The 20,759-nt window shown below is 49.5% G+C and overlaps 7 protein-coding genes across 7 annotated transcripts; all 7 read left to right on the top strand.

Moving 5' to 3' along the window:
- Positions 1-63: 63 nt before the first annotated feature.
- BC939DRAFT_121710 (uncharacterized protein) lies at positions 64-840 on the top strand. The gene has a single exon (XM_051549998.1). The coding sequence runs from the start codon at positions 163-165 to the stop codon at positions 628-630; it is 468 nt and encodes a 155-aa protein (XP_051413348.1). The 5' UTR covers positions 64-162; the 3' UTR covers positions 631-840.
- Positions 743-2,222, top strand: BC939DRAFT_121676 (uncharacterized protein). The gene is made up of 2 exons (XM_051549997.1): positions 743-1,191; positions 1,318-2,222. Exons 1-2 carry the CDS (start codon positions 861-863, stop codon positions 1,734-1,736), a joined length of 750 nt encoding a protein of 249 aa, XP_051413347.1. The 5' UTR covers positions 743-860; the 3' UTR covers positions 1,737-2,222.
- Positions 2,084-2,487, top strand: BC939DRAFT_447885 (uncharacterized protein; the record flags this gene model as incomplete). The annotated part of the gene is made up of 2 exons (XM_051555161.1): positions 2,084-2,339; positions 2,463-2,487. A coding segment is annotated over one exon (237 nt), but the record flags the coding sequence as incomplete, so codon positions are not given.
- A 1,821-nt stretch (positions 2,488-4,308) lies between these two features.
- Positions 4,309-5,382, top strand: BC939DRAFT_476076 (uncharacterized protein; the record flags this gene model as incomplete). The annotated part of the gene is made up of 2 exons (XM_051558558.1): positions 4,309-5,062; positions 5,372-5,382. The coding sequence occupies 2 exons, from the start codon at positions 4,309-4,311 to the stop codon at positions 5,380-5,382; spliced, it is 765 nt and encodes a 254-aa protein (XP_051413345.1).
- A 266-nt stretch (positions 5,383-5,648) lies between these two features.
- Positions 5,649-9,931, top strand: BC939DRAFT_492029 (chitin synthase-domain-containing protein). Its single transcript, XM_051559513.1, has 6 exons — positions 5,649-5,724; positions 6,030-6,389; positions 6,491-7,173; positions 7,263-8,124; positions 8,225-8,371; positions 8,461-9,931. The coding sequence occupies exons 2-6, from the start codon at positions 6,083-6,085 to the stop codon at positions 9,798-9,800; spliced, it is 3,339 nt and encodes a 1,112-aa protein (XP_051413344.1). The 5' UTR covers positions 5,649-5,724; positions 6,030-6,082; the 3' UTR covers positions 9,801-9,931.
- Positions 9,932-10,520: 589 nt separating this feature from the next.
- BC939DRAFT_502079 (uncharacterized protein) lies at positions 10,521-11,882 on the top strand (the record flags this gene model as incomplete). Its single annotated transcript, XM_051560242.1, has 1 exon — positions 10,521-11,882. One exon carries the CDS (start codon positions 10,521-10,523, stop codon positions 11,880-11,882), a length of 1,362 nt encoding a protein of 453 aa, XP_051413343.1.
- Positions 11,883-16,323: 4,441 nt separating this feature from the next.
- Positions 16,324-20,560, top strand: BC939DRAFT_502078 (uncharacterized protein; the record flags this gene model as incomplete). The annotated part of the gene is made up of 3 exons (XM_051560241.1): positions 16,324-16,573; positions 17,203-19,971; positions 20,100-20,560. 3 exons carry the CDS (start codon positions 16,324-16,326, stop codon positions 20,558-20,560), a joined length of 3,480 nt encoding a protein of 1,159 aa, XP_051413342.1.
- Positions 20,561-20,759: the final 199 nt, after the last annotated feature.

The raw sequence follows: 20,759 nt of genomic DNA, 5'->3' as shown, positions 1-20,759 counted from the left end.
AACTGTCGGTTGATCTCAAGCGATTGTACGGAAAAGGCTGCAAGGAAGTCCATAAAAAGGTAAATGTGAGAAGGAAAGAGTAAGGGATGCCGGAGTGGCGATGTTGGACATAGACAATGAACGACTGAGAGTGAAGGTATTCTGTGGCGAAATGGGGAGGGGATGAAGAGAAAGAAAAAGAGAGAAAAAAAAGAGAGGGAGGAACAACATGTGTACATGTACATACAAGGGACACAAGGTTCTATTCCGCTAACTCGAACCTTACACGCGGCAACTTTAAAACAGCTCAAGAAACAACTGGTCAAAGGGCTCTTGCCGGCTGGGACGTGCATTGACATTCGTGGCGACGTCTCTGCGGTCGAGAACTTTTACCGTTTGAACCCGCTAACCAAGAACCCTCGGAAATTAATGGCGTGTACGCCTTCCGCGCAGCCATTCGTCGCGTTCACGGAACTGGAATTGATTTCAATCTTTTGGAAGAGCGACACACTCAAGGCGAAGCTGCAGAGTCTTCATGGAGCCAAGGACTATCGTCCTGCGTTGTCTGACATGTCGTACTGGTTGGCCAACCAAGCACCAGGCTACCTCCTCACGACACTCATCACCGACGTAGGACTGGGTCATAAATAGCGTCGCATGCCCGGAATCAGCAAATCATTCAACAACCTCACGAACCTTCACTTGCAGAGATCAAAGAGCACCTGAGAATCATTCAGAACGAGGATTTCGACCCCCGCACTTATAAGGAACGCGGCTATGTTATTTGCGGATCTATTCGGACCGATGGCTTTCGCCTCCAGTTAACGGCATTCAAGCTGAAGGAGCTCCTCTCGGTTCGGTACAGGCGGCATCCCACGGACATGTTGCCTTCTCGGATTACGTCCACTGTGGGTGGAGTCGACTACTACCTAACTGAGGTTCGGAACGTTGTCAAGACGAAGCAGGATGTCGCAGTTCTTTGGGACTGTGAACCAGAGAAAATCAAGATACTAGGTCTCGATCTTGGTCAAGCGTTTGTGGTTGGAGCGAGCGCTCTATTGCCTGAGAAGACCTTAGATGACATGAAAAAATCCGTCAGCCTCGAAGATGGAAAGCCACGCAGCGACAGTTATAATCCAGAGCAAGCATGTGTTACAGGAGCGAGTATGCCGAGATCCAAGGAGAGCTTCCATCAACAGAACAGTGCCGTCGGTACCGAACAACCTGACAATGACAATGACACCGAGGCTTCCGCCCGCAGCTCCCAGGTCTTTTACAACCTAGCTGTAAAGCAGAAGGCCGTATACCAACCAACGTTCAAGTTTCGACGTTGGTTAGAAGAACGCAAACGGTCGATCCCGCTAGGCGCAGCAAAATCTATCAGCAACATCGAAAGCGAGCTACCAGCCCTTTGCGGAAAGGATGCCAGCGTTGAAAAGTACGTCGCGGGATTAGCAGGCGTCAAGGAGCAGCTCGACGAGTTCTACAACAAAAGCGCCACATTCAAAAAGCACCAGTGGGATGCCAGAAAAGCTAGAGAGGCAGAATTCGACATCATCGCAGATCGCCTGCTCAATATGGTTGGAGGAGCGCTTGGTAGACAGCGAGATGAAGAGGATAAGGTTGTAATCGGCATTGGTCTAGGCAAGTTTTCATCCACGGGACGACTTTCCTCGTTACATGAGTCCTTCCAATCGTACTTTGTCCAAAGGGTTAGTGCTTCATTGCAAGATATTCGATTTCTTTTTTTTTTTTAAAAAAAAAAAAACTACTGATGACGCTGATGAGGCGCCTTACGTTCTGTGTCCGTTAGGCAAGGGCGCTCGGGTATATTGTCGTGGGCGTCAATGAGTACTACACGTCAAAGAAGTGTCCGATGTGCGAGGAGTTTGTCGGCCAGGTTCAGATACGTCGGCTGTATTGCAAGACCTGCAAGACATACATGCACCGCGATATCATGGCGAGCCACAATATTTGCAACGTTATTCGAGGGTACTTGCTTCAGCAACAGAGGCCATTCTATCTTCAGCCTGTAGATGAGAATGGTAGATATCCTTGGATGGAAGCTACACAGACAGTAACCGATAGCGCGGGCACCAGTAGCAGCAGCATCAATAGTAACAGTAGCACTAGCAGCACCAATAGCACCAGTAGTACTAGCAGCACCAGCGCCAGCAAGGGCAGTGTGGCCCGAAAGAGGACAGCATCAACCGTGGCTGCAGAACAAGAAGGAGCTCCAAGGCGCAAGCGTGCAGCCAATGCGGCATCAGGGCAGGAATCGGCAACTAGCCAGGCCCCAGGAAGTGCCTAAACCCCATCTCAACCATATTTGTGTTCGCAAGCACATTTAAAAATGATCGGTAGGTGTAATTTATATCCTAAAGCTGCATAATTCTGTTATTGCACGCCGAAATTCTTTTACTGCATGTATTTGCTTATGCTAACCAAAAAAAATTCTATGGCGTCACCTTTTGCTGACGTAGTTGGTGCGTTTTTAATGCTTCAACGTCGTGGACTCCTTGAAATTGTTCCCAAGGCTGAGGCTCACAGGATACATTATAATCTGCGATCTTATACAACGCATGCACACATGCAAAAATGAAAATGACAAACCACAAATACGTTACCCTGGGTCGAGGGGAACGTAGTAGTCTATGCATATTTTCTGGAGTATCTCGGACAAAAGGAGTGAAAATCGAAACGGCGTCAGTCCAGAGCTGCAAAAACTGCACAGTGCACAGATGTTCTTACGTAGCAAGGTCGATAGTTGATGCTTGTAACCGGGGGTTGGTTTAGGGGGAGGAGTAGCAGCACAGTCTTTTTTAATTAGCGTTTTTGCATACCCCTGCTGCATGAAAAAGTGGTGGTGTAACGGAATGTTATTTTCGGAGGTGGTGGGGGAGGGCCACACGAATGGACTGGGGCATCCAGAAGGACTGGGTAATGGAAGCAGCATGGAGTATGCCCTGACGGGTGGTCTTAGCACCAACACCTTTTCTATATTCCCGTGTTGCTTGGACGTGCACCAAACGCAGATCTGCCCTGCATGCTTTCTCCATCTCAAGTTTTCGCTGCGTGCACTTGATCGATTGAGATGTCCATCAATTACTACACCATCAACCAATTTTTCTCTTGGGAGCTGCAGTTTTAATGCCACGAACAACAGGTGCACAACGTATTGGGCTCAAGCTGAAATGGTTCACATACATGGCGGACGAGATGACACTTATCAATCACTGTGAAAGATATTCCGGCTTGACCGTTTTGCCATTTTTGATGTACCTGACGTCCCTCCCGTTTCATGTTGCCGGCGTGGTTGGACGGCCGCAGCAGAACCACTTTCGCGAACAGCTTTCTTTTCCTTTATGCTTCAGTATGGACTCGCCTGGTGATCTTCTACCATCCTATCTTAGAAGTGGATTTAGGACACAAACAATGAAGTCGCGATTACAAGAGACTAGCTAACTGAGCAGTAAAAAGAAATGCGTTCATTTCATGACCAAGTAGGTGTTGAACTAGTCATCACTTACCACGGTTGGACAAGCCTTACTGTTCCCCTTTTGCTAGCGAGCACCCGACGTGTTTTTGACCTCATTCGACTGTGGGCAGCACCGATAAAGCTTTCGTTTGAATGAGTGTGTAGTCTAGCTGGAGCCATGAAGCGCCTTTGTGGTAATATACACGCGCGTTTTATTAGGCGTGAAAGTTAATAAGCAGTTTGTCTGCGAAGAAAAAAGACGTGGATACAGCAGGAAGACTCGAACAGCATCCCTGGACTGAACTGAGTGAGTGGTTGCTGGGTGGTGTGTTGTTTCTCCCCTTCTCTCTGTACTTGCACTCTTCTTTCTTTTCGTCCCATCCGCTGCTCATTCATTCCTTCGTCCTCCTCCTCCATCCCTTCTCCTTCCCTCCCCTCCCATCTCATTTCTTCCTCCCGCAGATGCCATCGCTGGCTGTGTAAAACCGAATTCAAAGCCGACTAACACACAGTCTGCCAGTTTGTGTGGTGTTCCCTCCACTCCTCTCTCCCTCTCCACTTTCAATTGCTTGCCCTGCAGCCATAGTTAGAGTCACCAGGCGCAGGCAGGCAGACAACCACTGCTGGAACAGGAACAAAAGCAACAGCGAACCCCTCAGGAACAACCTACGACAGCCTCCTATACCTCCCCCTGGCACACCCCGTATTCGTCTTCCAATTGGGCGAACTGAGTCCTCGCAACTCACACCTCGGGCTTTGTACTCTACCCCTGTATCATTCCAACACCATTACTACCAATACAAACTTTCGCCTAATACCTAATAGACCTGCCAACGCAACTAGAACTCAAAATGATTCCCTCCACAACCTCACCCGCTTCCTCTTCAAATCCGCCACGGCAGGGCCCACCGCCTAATGGTGCCTCAACGTCAAAAGTAGCTCGAAAACGGTCCCTGACCAAACCAGAGCGGCATCGACCTAAGCCTGGGATGATCAACCAAACACTTGCTCAAAAAAACCACGATGCCAACTTTCAGGAACGGAACGATTCTACAGGAAACTTGATTCAGAGTCAGAGCACAGGGGACGCCTTGACCTCCTCAGCAGCTGCAACAGCTGCTCAAGAACAACAACAGCAACGACTTCGCATCCAACAAGCTAATCAGGCCAAGAATCAGGCCAAGAGTCAGTCTCAGCAGCGTCCTCGGCCGAGACGATTGTCTACATTACGTCGCGCAGGGAGCAAGGGTCAGCTCAATAACAGCAATAGCCAGGCGCCTCAACGGCGATCTTCGACAATGGCCAAGGCGAAAAAGAAGCTTGCGGAACGCGAAATTGAATTGACGGCCTGGGTCGTGGTCTCGAGGATCTTTACGTGTTGCATGCCTTCGAGTCTCCTTCGGTGCTGCAATCACAAGAAGTTCTCGCGTATCCAGGTAATCCAGGCCTGGCGCGAAAAGGTGACGCTGTGTATCATTATCGGTCTGATCTGTGGGCTGTTGGCCTTCATCATCTTTGGGTTACAGCCCACGATGTGTCCGAACGATTCTGGGGCTGTCAAGTCATACTCAACTCAGCCGACGGATGGCTCCAGACCCGTCAAAGGTAACGCCTCTTTTTTTTTTCTCCTTTTTTTTTTATTCCGATGTTGCACCGTTTTGGACGGGTTGTGGTCAACGTTCGATTGAGGGTACACAGGTATTTTGGTGGCGGGACACTGCCTTGGTTGATCGTCGGCTTTTTTTACGGAAATGGGCGCACATTAGCCTTGTTTCTAGTGGGTTTTAAAATAGGGTGAGAGAATCAGGGGGGTAAAACAGAGAGGAAGCTGCCAAGTGGGTGGAGCCTGATAAAGACACTCGTCAACTTTTTTTTTGGGAGCATTGGGCGACAACAACAAAAAATGTGCGACAGGTTGGTGTTGAAGAATTTCACACCTCCTCACGAAAAAAAAAAAGGATGCTTATTGCACCAGTGCGCACAGAACGCGTTCGTCGGACAGAGATCAAGAGAAAGAGCTGGTGGTAGCACCATCTTGGAAGTCAACCGATAGTAGGGTGATGTAATTAGGCACCTCTGATGTTGTCGCTGGGTACATTACATCAAAGAAGGAAGGTGCAGAGCAGGCAGGGGGATGCCGCAAGGGCAGGGGGGGATAAGGAAAGATAGGGGGAGGGGTCTGGTATCTGCTCCGAAAAAGATGATGTGTTGACCCGTCTGCGTACCGGGCGGAGTATACCCAGGACTATACCTTCAAAGTGCAACTGGTAATTAATACATTCGTTTATTCAACGTGGCGTCGAAGAAAGTTTATTTTTCCCTCATCCATGTCCGCTGTTCATTCCCTGCTCCACCCTGCTCTGCTCTGCGATATAGTTGTTTCCCTCGTCTGGTACACGGTACACGGGATGGGCTCTGCTCATTCACTTTAAGCGTCCTTCCATGTCCTTCTATATTTGGAAAACATGGTCAGGGGAATAAAAAAACGCGATGGGAAATCTCCTCGAGACAGCATCTACAGCGCTCTGTTATTAATTAACACCGTGCGTTGTTTTCTATTGCTCGTATACAGACAACCATCTGGATTCTGTCATCGTCAGAGGAAACCTATATTCATTCGACAACATGCAGTCCTATCTCAAGAGCAAGAACATTGTCATGTCACAGGATTACCGTGCAGGGGACATCACCTCGCTCTTCTTCGACAGCTCCAATCCTTGTGCGGGCTTTCCGGCCGTCAACGCGACCAGCTCGCAATGCATCGTGCCCAATCCTTATAGCAACACCCCCATCGTCGCAAAGCCCTGTCTCACATTATCTGACCTCTACTCAAACGGACCGCGATCCTCGGGCAAGCTATCGTTCCATTGGACCGATATGGGCGACACATCAAGGCATGACTTTGACAATGTCTTTATCTACGACGGAAGAAGTAAGTATCTCTATCATACGATGTCTGAAATATATTGTCGTGGCCTTGTCGCCTTGCATTGCCAAGGAAACTGACCATCGCGCTTTACGTACCCCATCCAGTATTCAATGTATCTAAGTATTTGAATCCGAATCAAGTCTTCGGGCCAGATGTCAATGACGTTATGACAAAAAGTCTCCGCAAGGATGCGTCATTGATGTTCCAGAGAACCGACGGCCGGAAGAAGGCCATGGGGTGCTTGGCAGCAATGACCGAAATCGGCATTTTGGAAAATACATCTATGGGATGCTTCGCCGCCAAGACTATTCTACTGACGACTCTGATCTGTGTATGCATGGTTGTTGGGATCAAATTCTTGATGGCTCTCACATTCAGCTGGTTTTTGAGCTATCGCCTGACAGAGAAGCCAAGGACTGTACTCAAGTCATCCAAGAAGGAACAGGAGAAGAACGATATCAGCGGCAGTGGTCAGGATCTTGCCCGGACTGGCAAGAGGTCGATCGGCAGGAAGAATCTTTATACTGCCATGTTGGTTACGTGTTATTCCGAAGGCGAGAATTCCATCAGGACCACCCTGGACAGTTTAGCAAACACCAGTTATTCGACGAAGCATAAGCTACTGGTTGTCATTTGCGACGGCATTGTGCGTGGTCATGGAAACAAGACGACCACGCCCGATATTGTGGTCAATATGTTGGATTTGGCGCCAGGAAACGATAAGCCCAAGCCTTGTAGCTACCTTGCCATTGCGGACGGTGAAAAGCAGCACAACATGGCTAAAGTCGTAAGTTCAAGAGCATTTTATGGATCAAGACGAGGTTTAGATGGAACGCTCTACTAAGAGTCTTGACGTATTCGTTATGTGATATCTAGTACGCAGGTCATTACGTCTACAAGAAGAAGCGTGTGCCGACGGTCGTAATTGTCAAATGCGGAAACCCATTGGAGAAGGATGCCAGCAAACCAGGAAATCGAGGAAAGCGCGATTCACAGTTGATTTTGATGTCGTTCTTCCAGCGCGTGCTCTTTGCGGATCGGTTTACGGAGCTGGACTTTGAGCTGTTTCACAGTATCCACCTTCTCATGAACATATGGCCAGATCGATTTGAGCTTTGTCTGATGGTGGATGCCGACACGATGGTCAAGGGAGATTCGCTCAGCTATATGGTCACAGCCATGCAAAACGACCACACGATCATGGGACTCTGTGGGGAGACAAAGATTGCAAACAAGACCTCGTCCTGGGTCACCGCTATCCAGGTTTTCGAGTACTACATCTCACATCACCTCGGAAAGGCATTCGAGAGTGTCTTCGGAGGAGTGACCTGTTTGCCAGGATGTTTCTGCATGTACAGGATCAAGGCACCAAAGAACGACTCTTGGGTACCGATCCTCGCCAACCCGGAAATCATCGAGGAATACAACCAGAACATCGTGACGACATTGCACCAAAAGAACCTGTTGTTGCTGGGCGAAGATCGTTATTTGACCACACTCATGCTCAGGACCTTTCCTAAGCGCCAAATGGTCTTTGTCCCACAGGCACAGTGTAAAACCGTTGTGCCGGATACGTTCAGCGTCCTGTTGAGTCAACGTCGTCGATGGATTAATTCGACAGTCCACAATCTCCTCGAGCTGGTGCTGGTCACGGATCTCTGTGGGATTGCATTCTTGAGTATGCAGTTCGTGGTGCTTCTGGAGCTTATCGGAACAGTTGTTCTCCCAGCTTCTATCAGTAAGTTGGGTTGACTTTATTGTGATGCTACTGTTTTTCCACCTACCTATGTCTGTCCTCTTTTTTTTTTTTAACCAACTTATCTGTTTCTTTGTTCCAGTATTCACGATCGGCATGATCGTATTTTGTATTATTTCTGGGACACTGGCTCTTCTTCCTCTCATTCTTATTATTATAATGATTGGCTTACCAGCTGTCCTGATCGTCCTTACGACTCGCAAGTGGATTTACGTCCTATGGATGCTCAGTAAGTTTCTAATCTCTTCGATCGCACACATTCTTGTTATCTCTTTGTAAGCCGCTACAAAATTAATTAACTAAACCCATCTTCAATAGTATACTTGATTTCCCTGCCGCTCTGGAATTTTGTCCTCCCTCTGTACTCTTTCTGGCACTTTGACGACTTTAGTTGGGGGGAAACCAGAAAAGTCGCAAACCAGAAGCGGAAATCGAAACAGGATCACGGTGATGCCGAGGGCGTGTTCGAAAGTGGGTCTATCATCATGCGCAAGTGGGAAGAATGGGAGAAGGAGCGGCTCAAATCTATGGGATACAGGATCCAGAGGCGCCATTCAGCCGATCGTGGTATTAATGACCTTCCCCCTCCTGCCTCTGGCACTCTGGATGTCCCCAAGGTACCCAGAAAGGCTGTTTCGTCCACAACTCTGAATGCCAAACCTGGAGGCAACGGCTCCGTAGGCCAGAACTCTGGAGCCCGGATGTTGGGCGCTGCAGTCTCGACCCACAGTCTAGGATCAACCTTGAATGGTAGAAGCAGTGGCTCGATTCGTGTAGGACCCGGTCCATATCCTCCGAGGCAGGTCGCCAATCACCCCATGCCACAGTCAACACCCAACCTTACGATGCCGCAGCAGCAACAGGCGAGACCTCCTATGGGTATGGGAGGTATGGGTCGTCCATCGAGACCAAGACCTCCACCAAACATGATGCCTCGTCCATCACCAGGATCGATGGCTCCAGGAGCGAGGGGAATTGGGCCGGACGCTCAAGCGTTTGAGATGGGACTGATCGCTTCGGGAGCTAACCCTTCTAGGGCATCACTCATGCCGCTCGGCGCATCGAATACAGGGAGCCGACCTCCAGATGGAGCTGCTGGCCTAGACGCGCGACATTCCATACATATCGCTGGGTCAGGGTTCCGACCCATGGGTTCGCCAAGGCCCAGACCTATGCGACCAATGGGACCGATGGGACCTATGGGAGGTTCACCTGGTGGACCGCCTGGAGGATACCCCATGGGTCGACCACCGCCACCGGGTCAAGGATTCCGACCACGCCCTTCGCCTGCGTTCTCGGGCCCAATGCATCAGCCATCCCCACCAACGTTGTTGTTCCCAACCTACCAGCAGCAGCAGCAACAGCAACAGCCAGAATCTTACCAACTGACACCGCAACCGTTATCGATGAACCATGGTGGGGTTTCATACCCTCTTCCGCCACCATCGACTTCTTCGCAGGCGATTATGATGCCCCACGATCGTCGGTCGCAGATCAGTGATGGTAGCAGTGGCAGGACGGCAAATGGAAGTGCGGCAACAACTTCTACCGCTACGGCTCCTGCGCCGGCAGGGACAAGAGATGAGGAAGACGGGATTGTCCTTTTGAGTGATGAGTTCTATGTGCCAACGACAGCCGTTCGGCGAGAGGACGCGTGAGATGCATCATGGTTGTGAGAAAGAGTTGCTTTAATTCATTCATTTTTTTTCCCTTTAAAAATACCCCTCCGCATTGCGCACCCTAGCATCTATACATCATTGTTATCTTAGTAATTTACTATCATTGTGCCTTTCAGATAAAAAGTGTATAACCTCATTCGAGGAATGAGCTTAATCGAGGTTCACAAATTCAGTCCGGTCTTAGTCTCTGGAGCAAAGTTCTCGTATTCGGTCCCAAGGGCCCGCCATCTTGTTCCTGCGGCATAATGGACAAGGCTCACGTACTTTGGTGTAGACCGCGCAAAGTTGGGGTGGGGATAAAAAGCAGGGCAGATTAAGAGTAGATTTGAGTTCTTTCTTCATTACGCTATATTCTTCACTGATATGGTAGCCCGTGTCATCTCTCTAGAAATATGATAGGAGCGATTTCGTTGCTTGGTCAATCCTTTCTTCTCTTCAGGATTTGTTGAATACAATTTGGCTACTAGATAGCACCGTGTTGCCGCCTCCATTGATAGTTCCCTAAAATTGACCACACGACGGCAAACACCATCGGGCCTTTATTGTTGCGGAAAAGTGGTGCATTATGTTCCATTATCGTTCATAGGAAATGCGCTCGACAAAGGTCGAGAACCACAGCTATGGGAGATTACTCTGCTGTATAAATGAAGGCGGCTACGATGAACAATCCGGTACGTGTCCCCCCTCCCCCCAAATAAAATGTCAACTATTGAAACCCCAATCGCTCGCGTGCCAACTGCGCTAGATCTTCCAGAGGTCCTGGTAATGGTGGGCGAATTCATTCTGCTATGGGACGTTAGCTACTTAGGGCAAGCTGCCTTTCGGCACCAGAATCTTCTCCCTTGCCTCTCTGTCTCAAGACATTTTCGAAGATCACTCTTGCCAGTATTTTGGCGCACCGTCGACGGGTATGCCATGCGTAATGTTCCCGAAGGCGTCTTACGCGAGTACGCCGAATTCGCGAGAGTCCTCCGGAACCCTCTCCGGCGAGAAGACATTCGCCGCATGGCACCCCTCTATACTACAGCCATCAACATTCAAACAACGCACGATCTAGAAGGGCACGCGAGGAGATTGATTAGGCGAAACCCGCGCCTGCAAGAGCTCGATTTGTCCTTGTGGAGACCTGAAGCGGAAGATGTAACATTATTCAGCCATCTTGGGCAATTAAGTACTCTTCGTCTAGCAACAAACGGACAAGGCGTTATCGCCACAGACCCCGAGTTCCTCTCCAGGGCACTGGCGTCGATCAGTCGCACCCTTGTATCGCTACAAATGCAAGCAAAGGTGTTCCTGCATGCGTGCAGAGGACATTTATTCCTACCTGAGCTCAAAGTGTTGCGTCTAGACGGTACCGCGTCGGGCCAAGTATTTGATTCCCTGCCGGAGATGTGCCCTGTTCTCGAAACACTTGATGTGACCACGGATACTAATGAGTCCGGAGAAAGGTTAGAAGCCCTATTCCGGTCTGGACACTGTCCTAAACTTGTTAATTGGACTACGCCTGGACAAGGGAATAATGAGCAGTTAGCACGACTCATCCGCTCTCACAGACAAGGATTCCAAGAACTGGATATCAGAATAGAAGAGGGGTCGGACGATGTAAAGAACGCTGTCAAACAACACGGTAACACTCTCAGGAAACTCCAGATCTGCAGTGAGGCGGATCCAGAGATTACATTAGCTTTTCTGATTGACATTCTGCAATCCTGCCGTCAACTGCAATCGTTTGAGTTTGAAAACATCCACGGGGGCGGGGTAAGCTCCTTTGACGTGAACGCGTTATTGAATCCTATGAATTGGAGCAGCCCCGCCACATTGGAGAACCTGGCTTTCACGGGCCCTGCCTTGAAATTAAATGATCTATCGCTAGAAAGTGATGAATGGCAATCAATGGACGAGTCGTTCCACAACTGGAGGCTGATAAACCCCTCATGGCAAATGGAATCTAGTCAACAGCAGAAGAGAGAATTTTTGAAAGGACTGTTCGGGCGCGCAGGCGGTTTCCAACATCTTAGGACTATCACCTTGAATGGAGTTATTTACTGGAGAGAGTTCTAGTTTACTGGAGAGGGTTCTAGTTTCCTGGAGCGGAAACGAAGATGTCAATTCGTTGCTAGAACAGGCTTTCACTCGTCTCTGTTATGTTAATCGTACAAACCCCGACAATAAATAGTTTTTCGTTGCATGAATGGACGCGCTGTATAAAAAACTCCACTCCACTTCACGTCTGAGAGTGCACTTGGTATCCCCGAGGTCCTTGCCCTGATCGGCCAACTCGTCACGCTTTGGGCATTGAAGAAGATGAAACTTTTTTTTCTACAGTCTGACTCACGCCATTTTCAACAAACGCTGCTTTCGATACTTGGGTACACCTTCTACCGAACACGCCATGTTCACTATTTATACCGGCCTCGTACAAAAGAATGTATCGTATGTAAAAGTATCACGCAACTCTGTCTGTCAAGAATACCTCCGCTCGAAACGCGTCTTTATCACTACATACAACTCATTGAGGCGCGCTAAATCACTGAGAACGTCGTCGAGATTATAATAGGGATATATTTGTAGAAACATTTGGTCTTTATGGCGATCATGGAGCTTAGGCTATTGTAAAAGCAAACCCTAGGCGAACTGGAACGATATGCTTCCGCGCGGTCCTGCTCCGAATCTAGAAACTATACATTTGAGTATCCATTACGAGCACAGATCCCAAAAAAGTTTAGCGGAACTTTTCTAGTCCGGAGTTTACCCACGCCTTGTTAATTGGTTCACGTCTATATGTAAGGGTCGCGAAAGAAGTGTATTGCGGATATCTTAAAGGCACACAGCATGGGAACCGAAGGGATCGAGGGGAGGTAATGAATCCTTAATATTGGCTATATCCCCGCTGTCCGAAATGCAATCAAGCATTTTGACAAAAATACGCTCAAGAGGCTGAGCATTAGAGGATTCAATAGGCATATCAACAATGAAAAGTTCGCAAGTACTAGGAAGAATGCATCTAAGGGGAGGTCAAGAGGTTTTTGCGCGACCATATCCTGTAAGACGTGACCAAAGCGATCCTTGATAGATAAACCGGTCCGGGGCTGGAAAGGGCAGGGCCACCTTTCGCTGAATCAGAACATGACCATTCTAGACACCCTGTTTGAGCTTGCGCAGGACTTTGAGCAGCTCCGTACTATCGCTCTCAATAAAGTTGACTGGAAGAGGAGTACACCAGCAAAAATTCGAAAAATAAAACACGCCGAAAGGTCCATTAAGCTTCCTTAAACCTCCCGAGTCATAATTGAGTGCCACCTCCTCCGCCTGGAAGAAAAAAATACAAGGGTCCTCTGCCCTACCTACCGGTTTCGCGGCGATTTCGACAAGCACTCTTGTTAATCTTTCAACATAGTGTGGACGGGTGTTTCCTTGCGCAAGGTTTCCCTTCTGTACCGTCTGCAGCAATGTAACGATTCCAGCTGGAGAAAATTTCTCAGCCGCGCCATACTTAACTTTAGGCAGCTCATCGAACTGCAGGCACGTGAGTTATAGCAGGATCGGTTTTTTATTCTTTTTTCGAGATACACAGCTTTCTTCAAGAAAAGCCCCACGTTCCCAGCAGTGGTCCTCCGGCCGATAGCGTCCACTCTATAATCGCCCCAAAAGTATGCGCCGATGCTTCCTCATGTATCCGAGAACGGATTGGTTTCCCGGCGCTCATGGCGTCTCGAGGACGATTTGTTAAGAGTGTTTGACATGCTGCCCTAGAGCTGTCCCAGCAGTGAGTCGCTGTTTGCAAGGACCGTTGAAGCATACGGCGTTAAGTTCGAGGATTTGATATCAGTCAGCAGGACATAGCACCTATTTTCATTAATGCAATCAAGAAACATGAGAACAAAGTGCTCCGGAAACTGAGACTCGCGACGGATAGCAATATCGACGGCTAGTCCTTCCTTGGCAGCATTGGAATGCTCTAGGAAAAAATGCCATTAAGGAGCTTGACTCAAGGCCACGGCCATGACGCTGTGTGATGCTCCGATTAGAATGTCAGACCGAGAAGTCCGCAGCGAGTCTGAAGAAGAAAACAGAATTGAGACAAGAAAGTGAAAAGGGCCTGGCGGGAGACTTTGAGTGCCTGCGGACCATCACTCTGGACGGAATCGTCTACAGGAAATAGTTCTAGCGTCATGCGGACGAAAATAAAGAGATAACTGATTGTCTAATTGCGTATTACGCTGCCATCACTTTCTATTGTAAAAGGGGCTTGCATTTCAATCTTCGGTGGTTCACCGCTCCAACAGCATACTTCCTTTCTCTTCGCGACAGCCAAGAACATGGTAACCAGCAAGTGCCTCTGGTCTCCAGACAACGCTTGTACTCATATTCCGCCTTTGTGCACCGTCTGCATGTCAGAAGGCCCCTGCTTTTCTTTGTTCTCTTCCTCCACTACCCTGCTTAGAGAGCACAACATCTCATAAATTAAATATCGCCTCGAATGTTGATGCTCTCTACGTTCGGTGTCTTTATGAGGCCCAGCGCGGCGCATGAGAGCATGCACCAGAGCGGAGCTTCGCCAGTCTATCGGGAAGTCTTTTGTTTTCCTTTAGGATTCTACCTAATAACATTGTAGAGCCCTGGTTGTGTAGTTCTACGATCTCTCTAGATGACAAAACTCGATGCAGCATGAAATGACAGTTTCCATTTCATGCAGCATTGATACCCGAAGTCGGCAAACCTTCATGGATGGACCAAGAATACATATAGTCAGAGAGCAAATTGATATCTCATCGACATAGCCCAAATGCCGGAACCATTCCACGTTTTTTTCTTTTCTCTTTTACTCTCAGATCGTTTTTGGTTTGTGCAGAGAGAGAACCAAAAGATACATTTGGCGCGGCATATCTTTTTCATGCTCAGTGTTCATGCACACCCTTACACCCTGAAGTTGTTAATGCCTGGCTGTCTAAGTGCCTGTCTGCCATGTAGAGCTCTCTCTGAATGACCGAAGGCGAAAGGTTAAAACTCCATCGGCGGCATCGTCTTAACAGGATTGGACATCCTATCTGAGCGTGGTCCAAATAAACAACTAGACAACAAACAACTTATTATAATTTTGAAGGCGGCTGGTTCAGACGGAATATTTACATATTTTATCAGTCATGGTTTTTTCGGATGGGAAAACACAAAAAAAGGTTCAATCGGCCAGTGATCTTTGACATGGAGTGAATAGCCGCGTATGCCCAGGACTGGCGGTAGCCCGTTTGTGCAGACACTGGGTATTCGCCGAGAATTGCGTCTCTAGATTTTTATTGACCTGGCATAGTGCCACGCCGCAATAGACTCAATAGACTGGGTTTAGATCGAAAAAATAGGGACTGAGAATGACAAGTGACCTCGGTAGGCCCTAAAAATAGAACGTCAGGACATCGGGATGCATATTACCAGCAGCAGCAGCGCAGGTGTTTTTTTGTTCGCTCGGTGGAAGTGATAGTGATCCGTATCGAGCAAGGGAGATCAGGCATCAACTGATGGAAGTAAACAGCCCAGCAGCACGAAGGGCGACCGAAGGGAAGAAGCTCAGTGCGACGCCCTGCGGGCTGGTTCTTCTGCTGGCTCCTTGAAGATTTAATTGCAGGGCAATAAATAAAGCAACGTGTGCGACAGTGAGAGCACTTTGAGGCATTCTCGCTGCTATATTTTGGCGTTGAATATGATATGACAAGGGAAGAAGAAGGGGTGCGCGATATGTATGCATGAGAGCGCAGGCGGGCAGGAAGAAGAGAGAGCGATACAATATTGGGTCGTCATAGGGGACCAAGGAGATGGATGGATGTCTGGTCTATGGTGCTCTGGTGCTATGGTGGGATGGGAAGGGATGGGATGGGATGCGTGAGAGGGTGCGCGTGAGATGTTCCTTGACTCGCGCGAACCTTGTGCGTTTCAGGGTCGCATTTATTGTTTGTTTTATCTCCATCCTCACACTCACCTTCGCTCGAGAACTCCTCCCGCTCGAGGACTCTTCTCTTTCTCTCTCTTTCTCCCTCTCTTCTTCTTCTTCCTCTCGTCAACAACACCAACAGAACTCCATCCTTTGTTTTTTTCTCCTTTTGTTGTGTGTTACCGCTTCTGATCATCCTTCGTAGCTGGTCGCATTCTCTTTTCTCATTCGCTTTCTCTCTTTTGCACACTGTTCTTGTTCATATCCAATCCAATCCACACTCTTCATTTGCAATTGACGACATAACGTTTCTCCTGCTACGCCCTTTCCTACTCCCTATCCACTCTCGCATATGACCCCTTTGAACACAGCTGACCGCCGCTCCGACCACCACGACCACTCCACTTCCTTGCAGCATACCCGATATCCAGCATCATTGACCAGCGCTCTGACCTCGGCCAATTACCCCCTATCCTCAGTTCACACCTCGTACTATACACTATATTGTCTGTAAACGACTTTTTTCATATACACCTCACATCCTTCTTCTCCGCATACACGTATTCTCTTCATCTAATCATGCTCGCATCTTCGCTCCAAAGTGCTCTGTGCTGTTGGTCAGCACAGCAGCAGAGTCCACCCTCGTCCCCCACCTTGCCCTGCAGTAGCGGACATTCTGCAGCAACGTGCACCGGCAGCTCGATCGAATACCCCAACAGCGAAAAGGCAGTTATGACAACCGACACAGCCAATTCAACGGCACAAGACACGAACGCGACCAAGCATTGCTCCTATCATCAACCCAGCGGGGTAATTCCTGCAGACCAATGTAAATATACCTCTCACTCACAATGGCGACGACTCCTTTTCTCGCCCTTTTGCAGTTGTTTATTTGCAATTGTTTTTTTTTCTTTCTTTGTGGAGATGAACAGGCATCCCCTTTACGCCCCTTCCTCCCATCGGTCATACTCTCACTCCAGCTCAGTACTCGGTTCCTTCTGCAATCAACAACGACCTGTTTCCCTCCCCCTTTATAGGTGCTCTCTCACACTCGCCTGGTCCTTGTTTTCTCCTCTAAATACGGATCTCTTTATAGATGTAACACTTTTGATACCTGCACCACATCGGTATCCAGCAGTTCCAGTTCATTAGACGGTTCTTTAGTGTTTATATCCAGCACTGTTGTTCTCAGTGTTGTTTTGCTCGATGGGTGTTGAGGTGTAAGGTTGTCTTCCGGTGCGCCCAATATATCGTATTATTTTTGGTTGCAAGCCCCCCATTCCTATTCCCATTCCTATTCCCATTCCATTTGGCCGTTGTCTATCAATAGACAGCAGCCAGTAAGAACGCAGCAAACTAGGACGCGCCCCACATGTAGCGCGTTATCACAATCAGTCAGTGTGCCATTCCTGATGCGTTTTGACCCCCGCTAACCCATATCTTATCACACACATACAGCATTCCACGAGAAAGACGCCCACAGCGAAGATTCCTCTCCTCAGTCTGTCCACCCGCGCGCATCCTCACCCGCGCGACACCATCCCCGGCGACTGAGCAACCACTCGATAGCATCGACAGCTTCCCGGAGCAGCTATCTCCGCGGCTTCCTCTCCTCCAAGAAGAGCCATCCCGAGCTCTCGTCCTCATCATCTAGCAATGAACACCAGCAGATCCAGTCCTCGTCGGGCAAGTCGTCCTCCAAAAATTTTTCGCTTCAAAGCCTTTATTACCCTAGGAACACCATGACAGCAGCAGCAGCAGCAGCACCATCATCACCGTCCGCCAGCACACACGCCCTCCCGAGAACTAGTACCAGCTCACTTTCGAACGTCAGGTCGACCTCTGGCTCGTTCTCAAGGATGAGCAGCGGCACAGCAATTGGTCCCTTGGCCCCACTGGCTTTTGAGGGTCCCAGAGCATTGGGCTTAGTCCCTCCATCCACTCCTCCATCAATAATGGCACCTTCACCTCCAGCATCATTAATACCACCACCTCCACAACTGGCGTTGACCGCGCCACCAGCAGTGCCTTCGACTTCAATGCCACCACAGTCAAGTCCAATGTATACAGACAATTCATCAGAGGCATTACCATTGCCCCCCACGTCCTCACCACTGTTGGCGCCTACTCTTTCATTGACCTTACCAACTAAGCCGGTGTCAATACCAACCAAGAGCACACCGATGCTCACGACGAGCCTCTCGCTGCCCCTCTCGCCAACTTCGCCTCCATCTCTGTCAGTATCCCCATCGTCACCCTCGCCATCGACATTATCACTCCAGCCCCTCTCGCTCTCGGCTCTCTCCCATTCCTACTCCTCCGCATCCTCATCCTCATCCTTCTCTGCCGCATCTTCTCCCAACACTTCCCCATCTACTTCACCTACAGAAACATCCTCATGCCATTTGATCTCGTCGCCTCTCCAGTCCGATCTCACGCCCTATCCTGCATGTGCCATCTCACCCGCAAGGTTAGCAGCGCTAATTGAACGAGGCGAGCTAAGCAAACAAGGCGTCAGTGCTGGTCCACGTCCCTTGGTGCTCGATCTTCGTCCAAACCCCGATTTCGACCCAATCTCCATCGTGCATTCGATCAACATCAACCTGCCGACGCTGCTCATGAGGCGGTACCGGAGAGGTGGCGCTGTGGCTTCCTTTGCGCTGGAATCCTTTATCACGATGCCCTCGGACAAGGATATGTTCCATTTAATTCAGGATGGCTGGCGGCAGGATCTCGATCAGGACGGTAACGAAGTGCCCCATGATGTCGTTGTGTTAGATCAGGACATGCAACCTGGCAAAGAAGAGTACGGGCGATCCCCAAGTCCCGCATGGACGCTTGTCAGTGTTTTGGAGCGAGGCGGAGGAAACTGCGGAGGACCTATTCGATTGTGGTTTCTTGAGGGCGGGTTCGAGGCTTTCGAGGCCTGGGAGCTTGGGGAGAAGTTCTTGATGCGGCCAGGATCGACCTTTGAGTTGAGCGTGACGCAAGAGGGATCTTCGAAGGAGTCTCAGAAGCAGGACGTTGAGATGACCCTGGCAGAGAACCAGGACGGAAAAATACACCCGCTGTCGTTGCCTCTATCCTTGCCAAGCAACTCGACTTCGTCAACGATCACGGACGCAAAGACAGCCCAGGCGATCGACCACGCAGTGTCGCTCACGAATGCTTCTTTGGGAGGCGCACCACGACAGCGTGGCGCACCCACACGCAGAGAGAGCTTGTTCTCGTTGAATACAAAGTCATTGCAGCGTCCCGCCGGGTTGTCGAGGGCGCAGACAATCGGTGTCAGTGCTTTGAACATCAAGCCGTTGTCGATTCCACCCCTGAACACGGGCCTTCAGCCGCTCCAGGAAGGCGCTGCAAGCACGAATGGTAGCGGACTCTCTCATCCACTCCCACCACTGCGCCATAAGGGTAGCTGGCTGACGGTCCCGACAGGCGCATCTACACCCTCGCCGGCTATGTCGCTCAAGAACAACTCGATGGAGATCGCACACTCAGCCTCGCCCGACCACGCTTCGACATGGTCAGCCAATTCAGGAGGATCCATTAATGGGGATGCTGCCTCTGGTCAACAGGGGCCGATGTCGGACTCTAGAAAGTCCATCTCTTCAAGCACGACACTGTTTTCACTGAATCAATCCGGAACGTCGCATGGTATCCAGGAGGAGGATGAAGAGAGTGGCGCACCAGCTCATCCATTCCACCAGACATCGCGCGGCCCCAGCTTGCGTCGTTACCACAGCGAGGCAACGTATGGCCCTCTGTCCCCCACCGCGTCTCATTTCGACATGGGTGCTTCCGGCAACAGCAGCAACAACAATAGTGCCAGTGGATTCCACCAAGAGTACCAGTCCCGAATGTTTGCTGACGGAATCGACAGCTACACCAACAGCATCCACAGCAACAACCTCAGGAACATGGCGACGATGAGGGGCTATCAGGGTTACGATGATGAAATGGGCGAAGAGGGCGGCGACGATGGCGAGCAACAGATCTCGTGCATCCTGCCCAACTTTTTGTACCTGGGACCCGAGATTGCAAGGGAGGAGCAGGTTCAGGAACTGGAGCGGTTGGGTATCAAGCGCGTGCTGAACATGGCGCGCGAGTGCGAGGATGCGTTGGTGGTCAACCACCCTGGAATGGAGTATCACAAGATCGGAGTCCACGATCATATCGAGGCAGACGTCAGCGCTGGTCTATTGCAAGCCGTTGATTGTATTGGTAAGTGGTGCCTGAAAACGCGTTTTAATAACGAATACCTGGGAGCTAGTTCGTGGAGATATCATAACAGGGTAACTAACCCATTTTCCGGTTCTTATTTTATTTTATTTTTTAATCCTGATGATTAGCTGCCTCGAATGATGCCGCGATCTATGTGCACTGCAAAGCCGGAAAGTCGCGCTCCGTTACAGCGATCATCGCTTACCTGATCACACAGCTGCACTGGTCCCTTAACAAGGCGTACAACCATGTGCTGACCCAACGGCCATGCATGTGTCCCAACATCGGGTTCGTGACGGAGCTGATGCGTATGGAGGAGCGGACGTTGGGAACTGAGCGTGCGGGAGGTCTGGCCCGTGCGGGATCGTTGAACAGTATCCTGTCCCTGTCGACGGCCGGCTCCGGAGCACACAATCCTCACCACCCCCACCATCATCATCATCACCACAGTCTGCAGCACCATCATTCGTTGAGCATGGGCGGGTCGCCAAAGATGCTGAGCGCGAAAAGTAGCATGAACAGTCTCGCGATCATGTCGCCGCCTTTTCAGCAGCGGCTTTCTAATGATGGTCCTCAGGGACCGTTTTAATGACCCTTTTTTTCTTTTCTTTTCTTTTTTTCCTTGTGTTTTATCATTGTTCGTTCATGTGCTTTTTTTATTTTTGTATTTTTGATACCCTTGAGATGCTTTATTTCTTGCAAGATGAGAAGAAGAAAAAAAAAAAAAAAAAAAAAAAAAACGAAATATATGCGACCACAACAACATCCAGAGCAGAGATAGTAAAAGT

The sequence above is a fragment of the Gamsiella multidivaricata genome, assembly GCF_025024155.1.
Source record: "Gamsiella multidivaricata strain RSA 2152 chromosome Unknown BC939scaffold_24, whole genome shotgun sequence".
Taxonomy (NCBI): domain Eukaryota; kingdom Fungi; phylum Mortierellomycota; class Mortierellomycetes; order Mortierellales; family Mortierellaceae; genus Gamsiella; species Gamsiella multidivaricata.
This window is presented reverse-complemented; position numbering and strand designations above follow the sequence as displayed.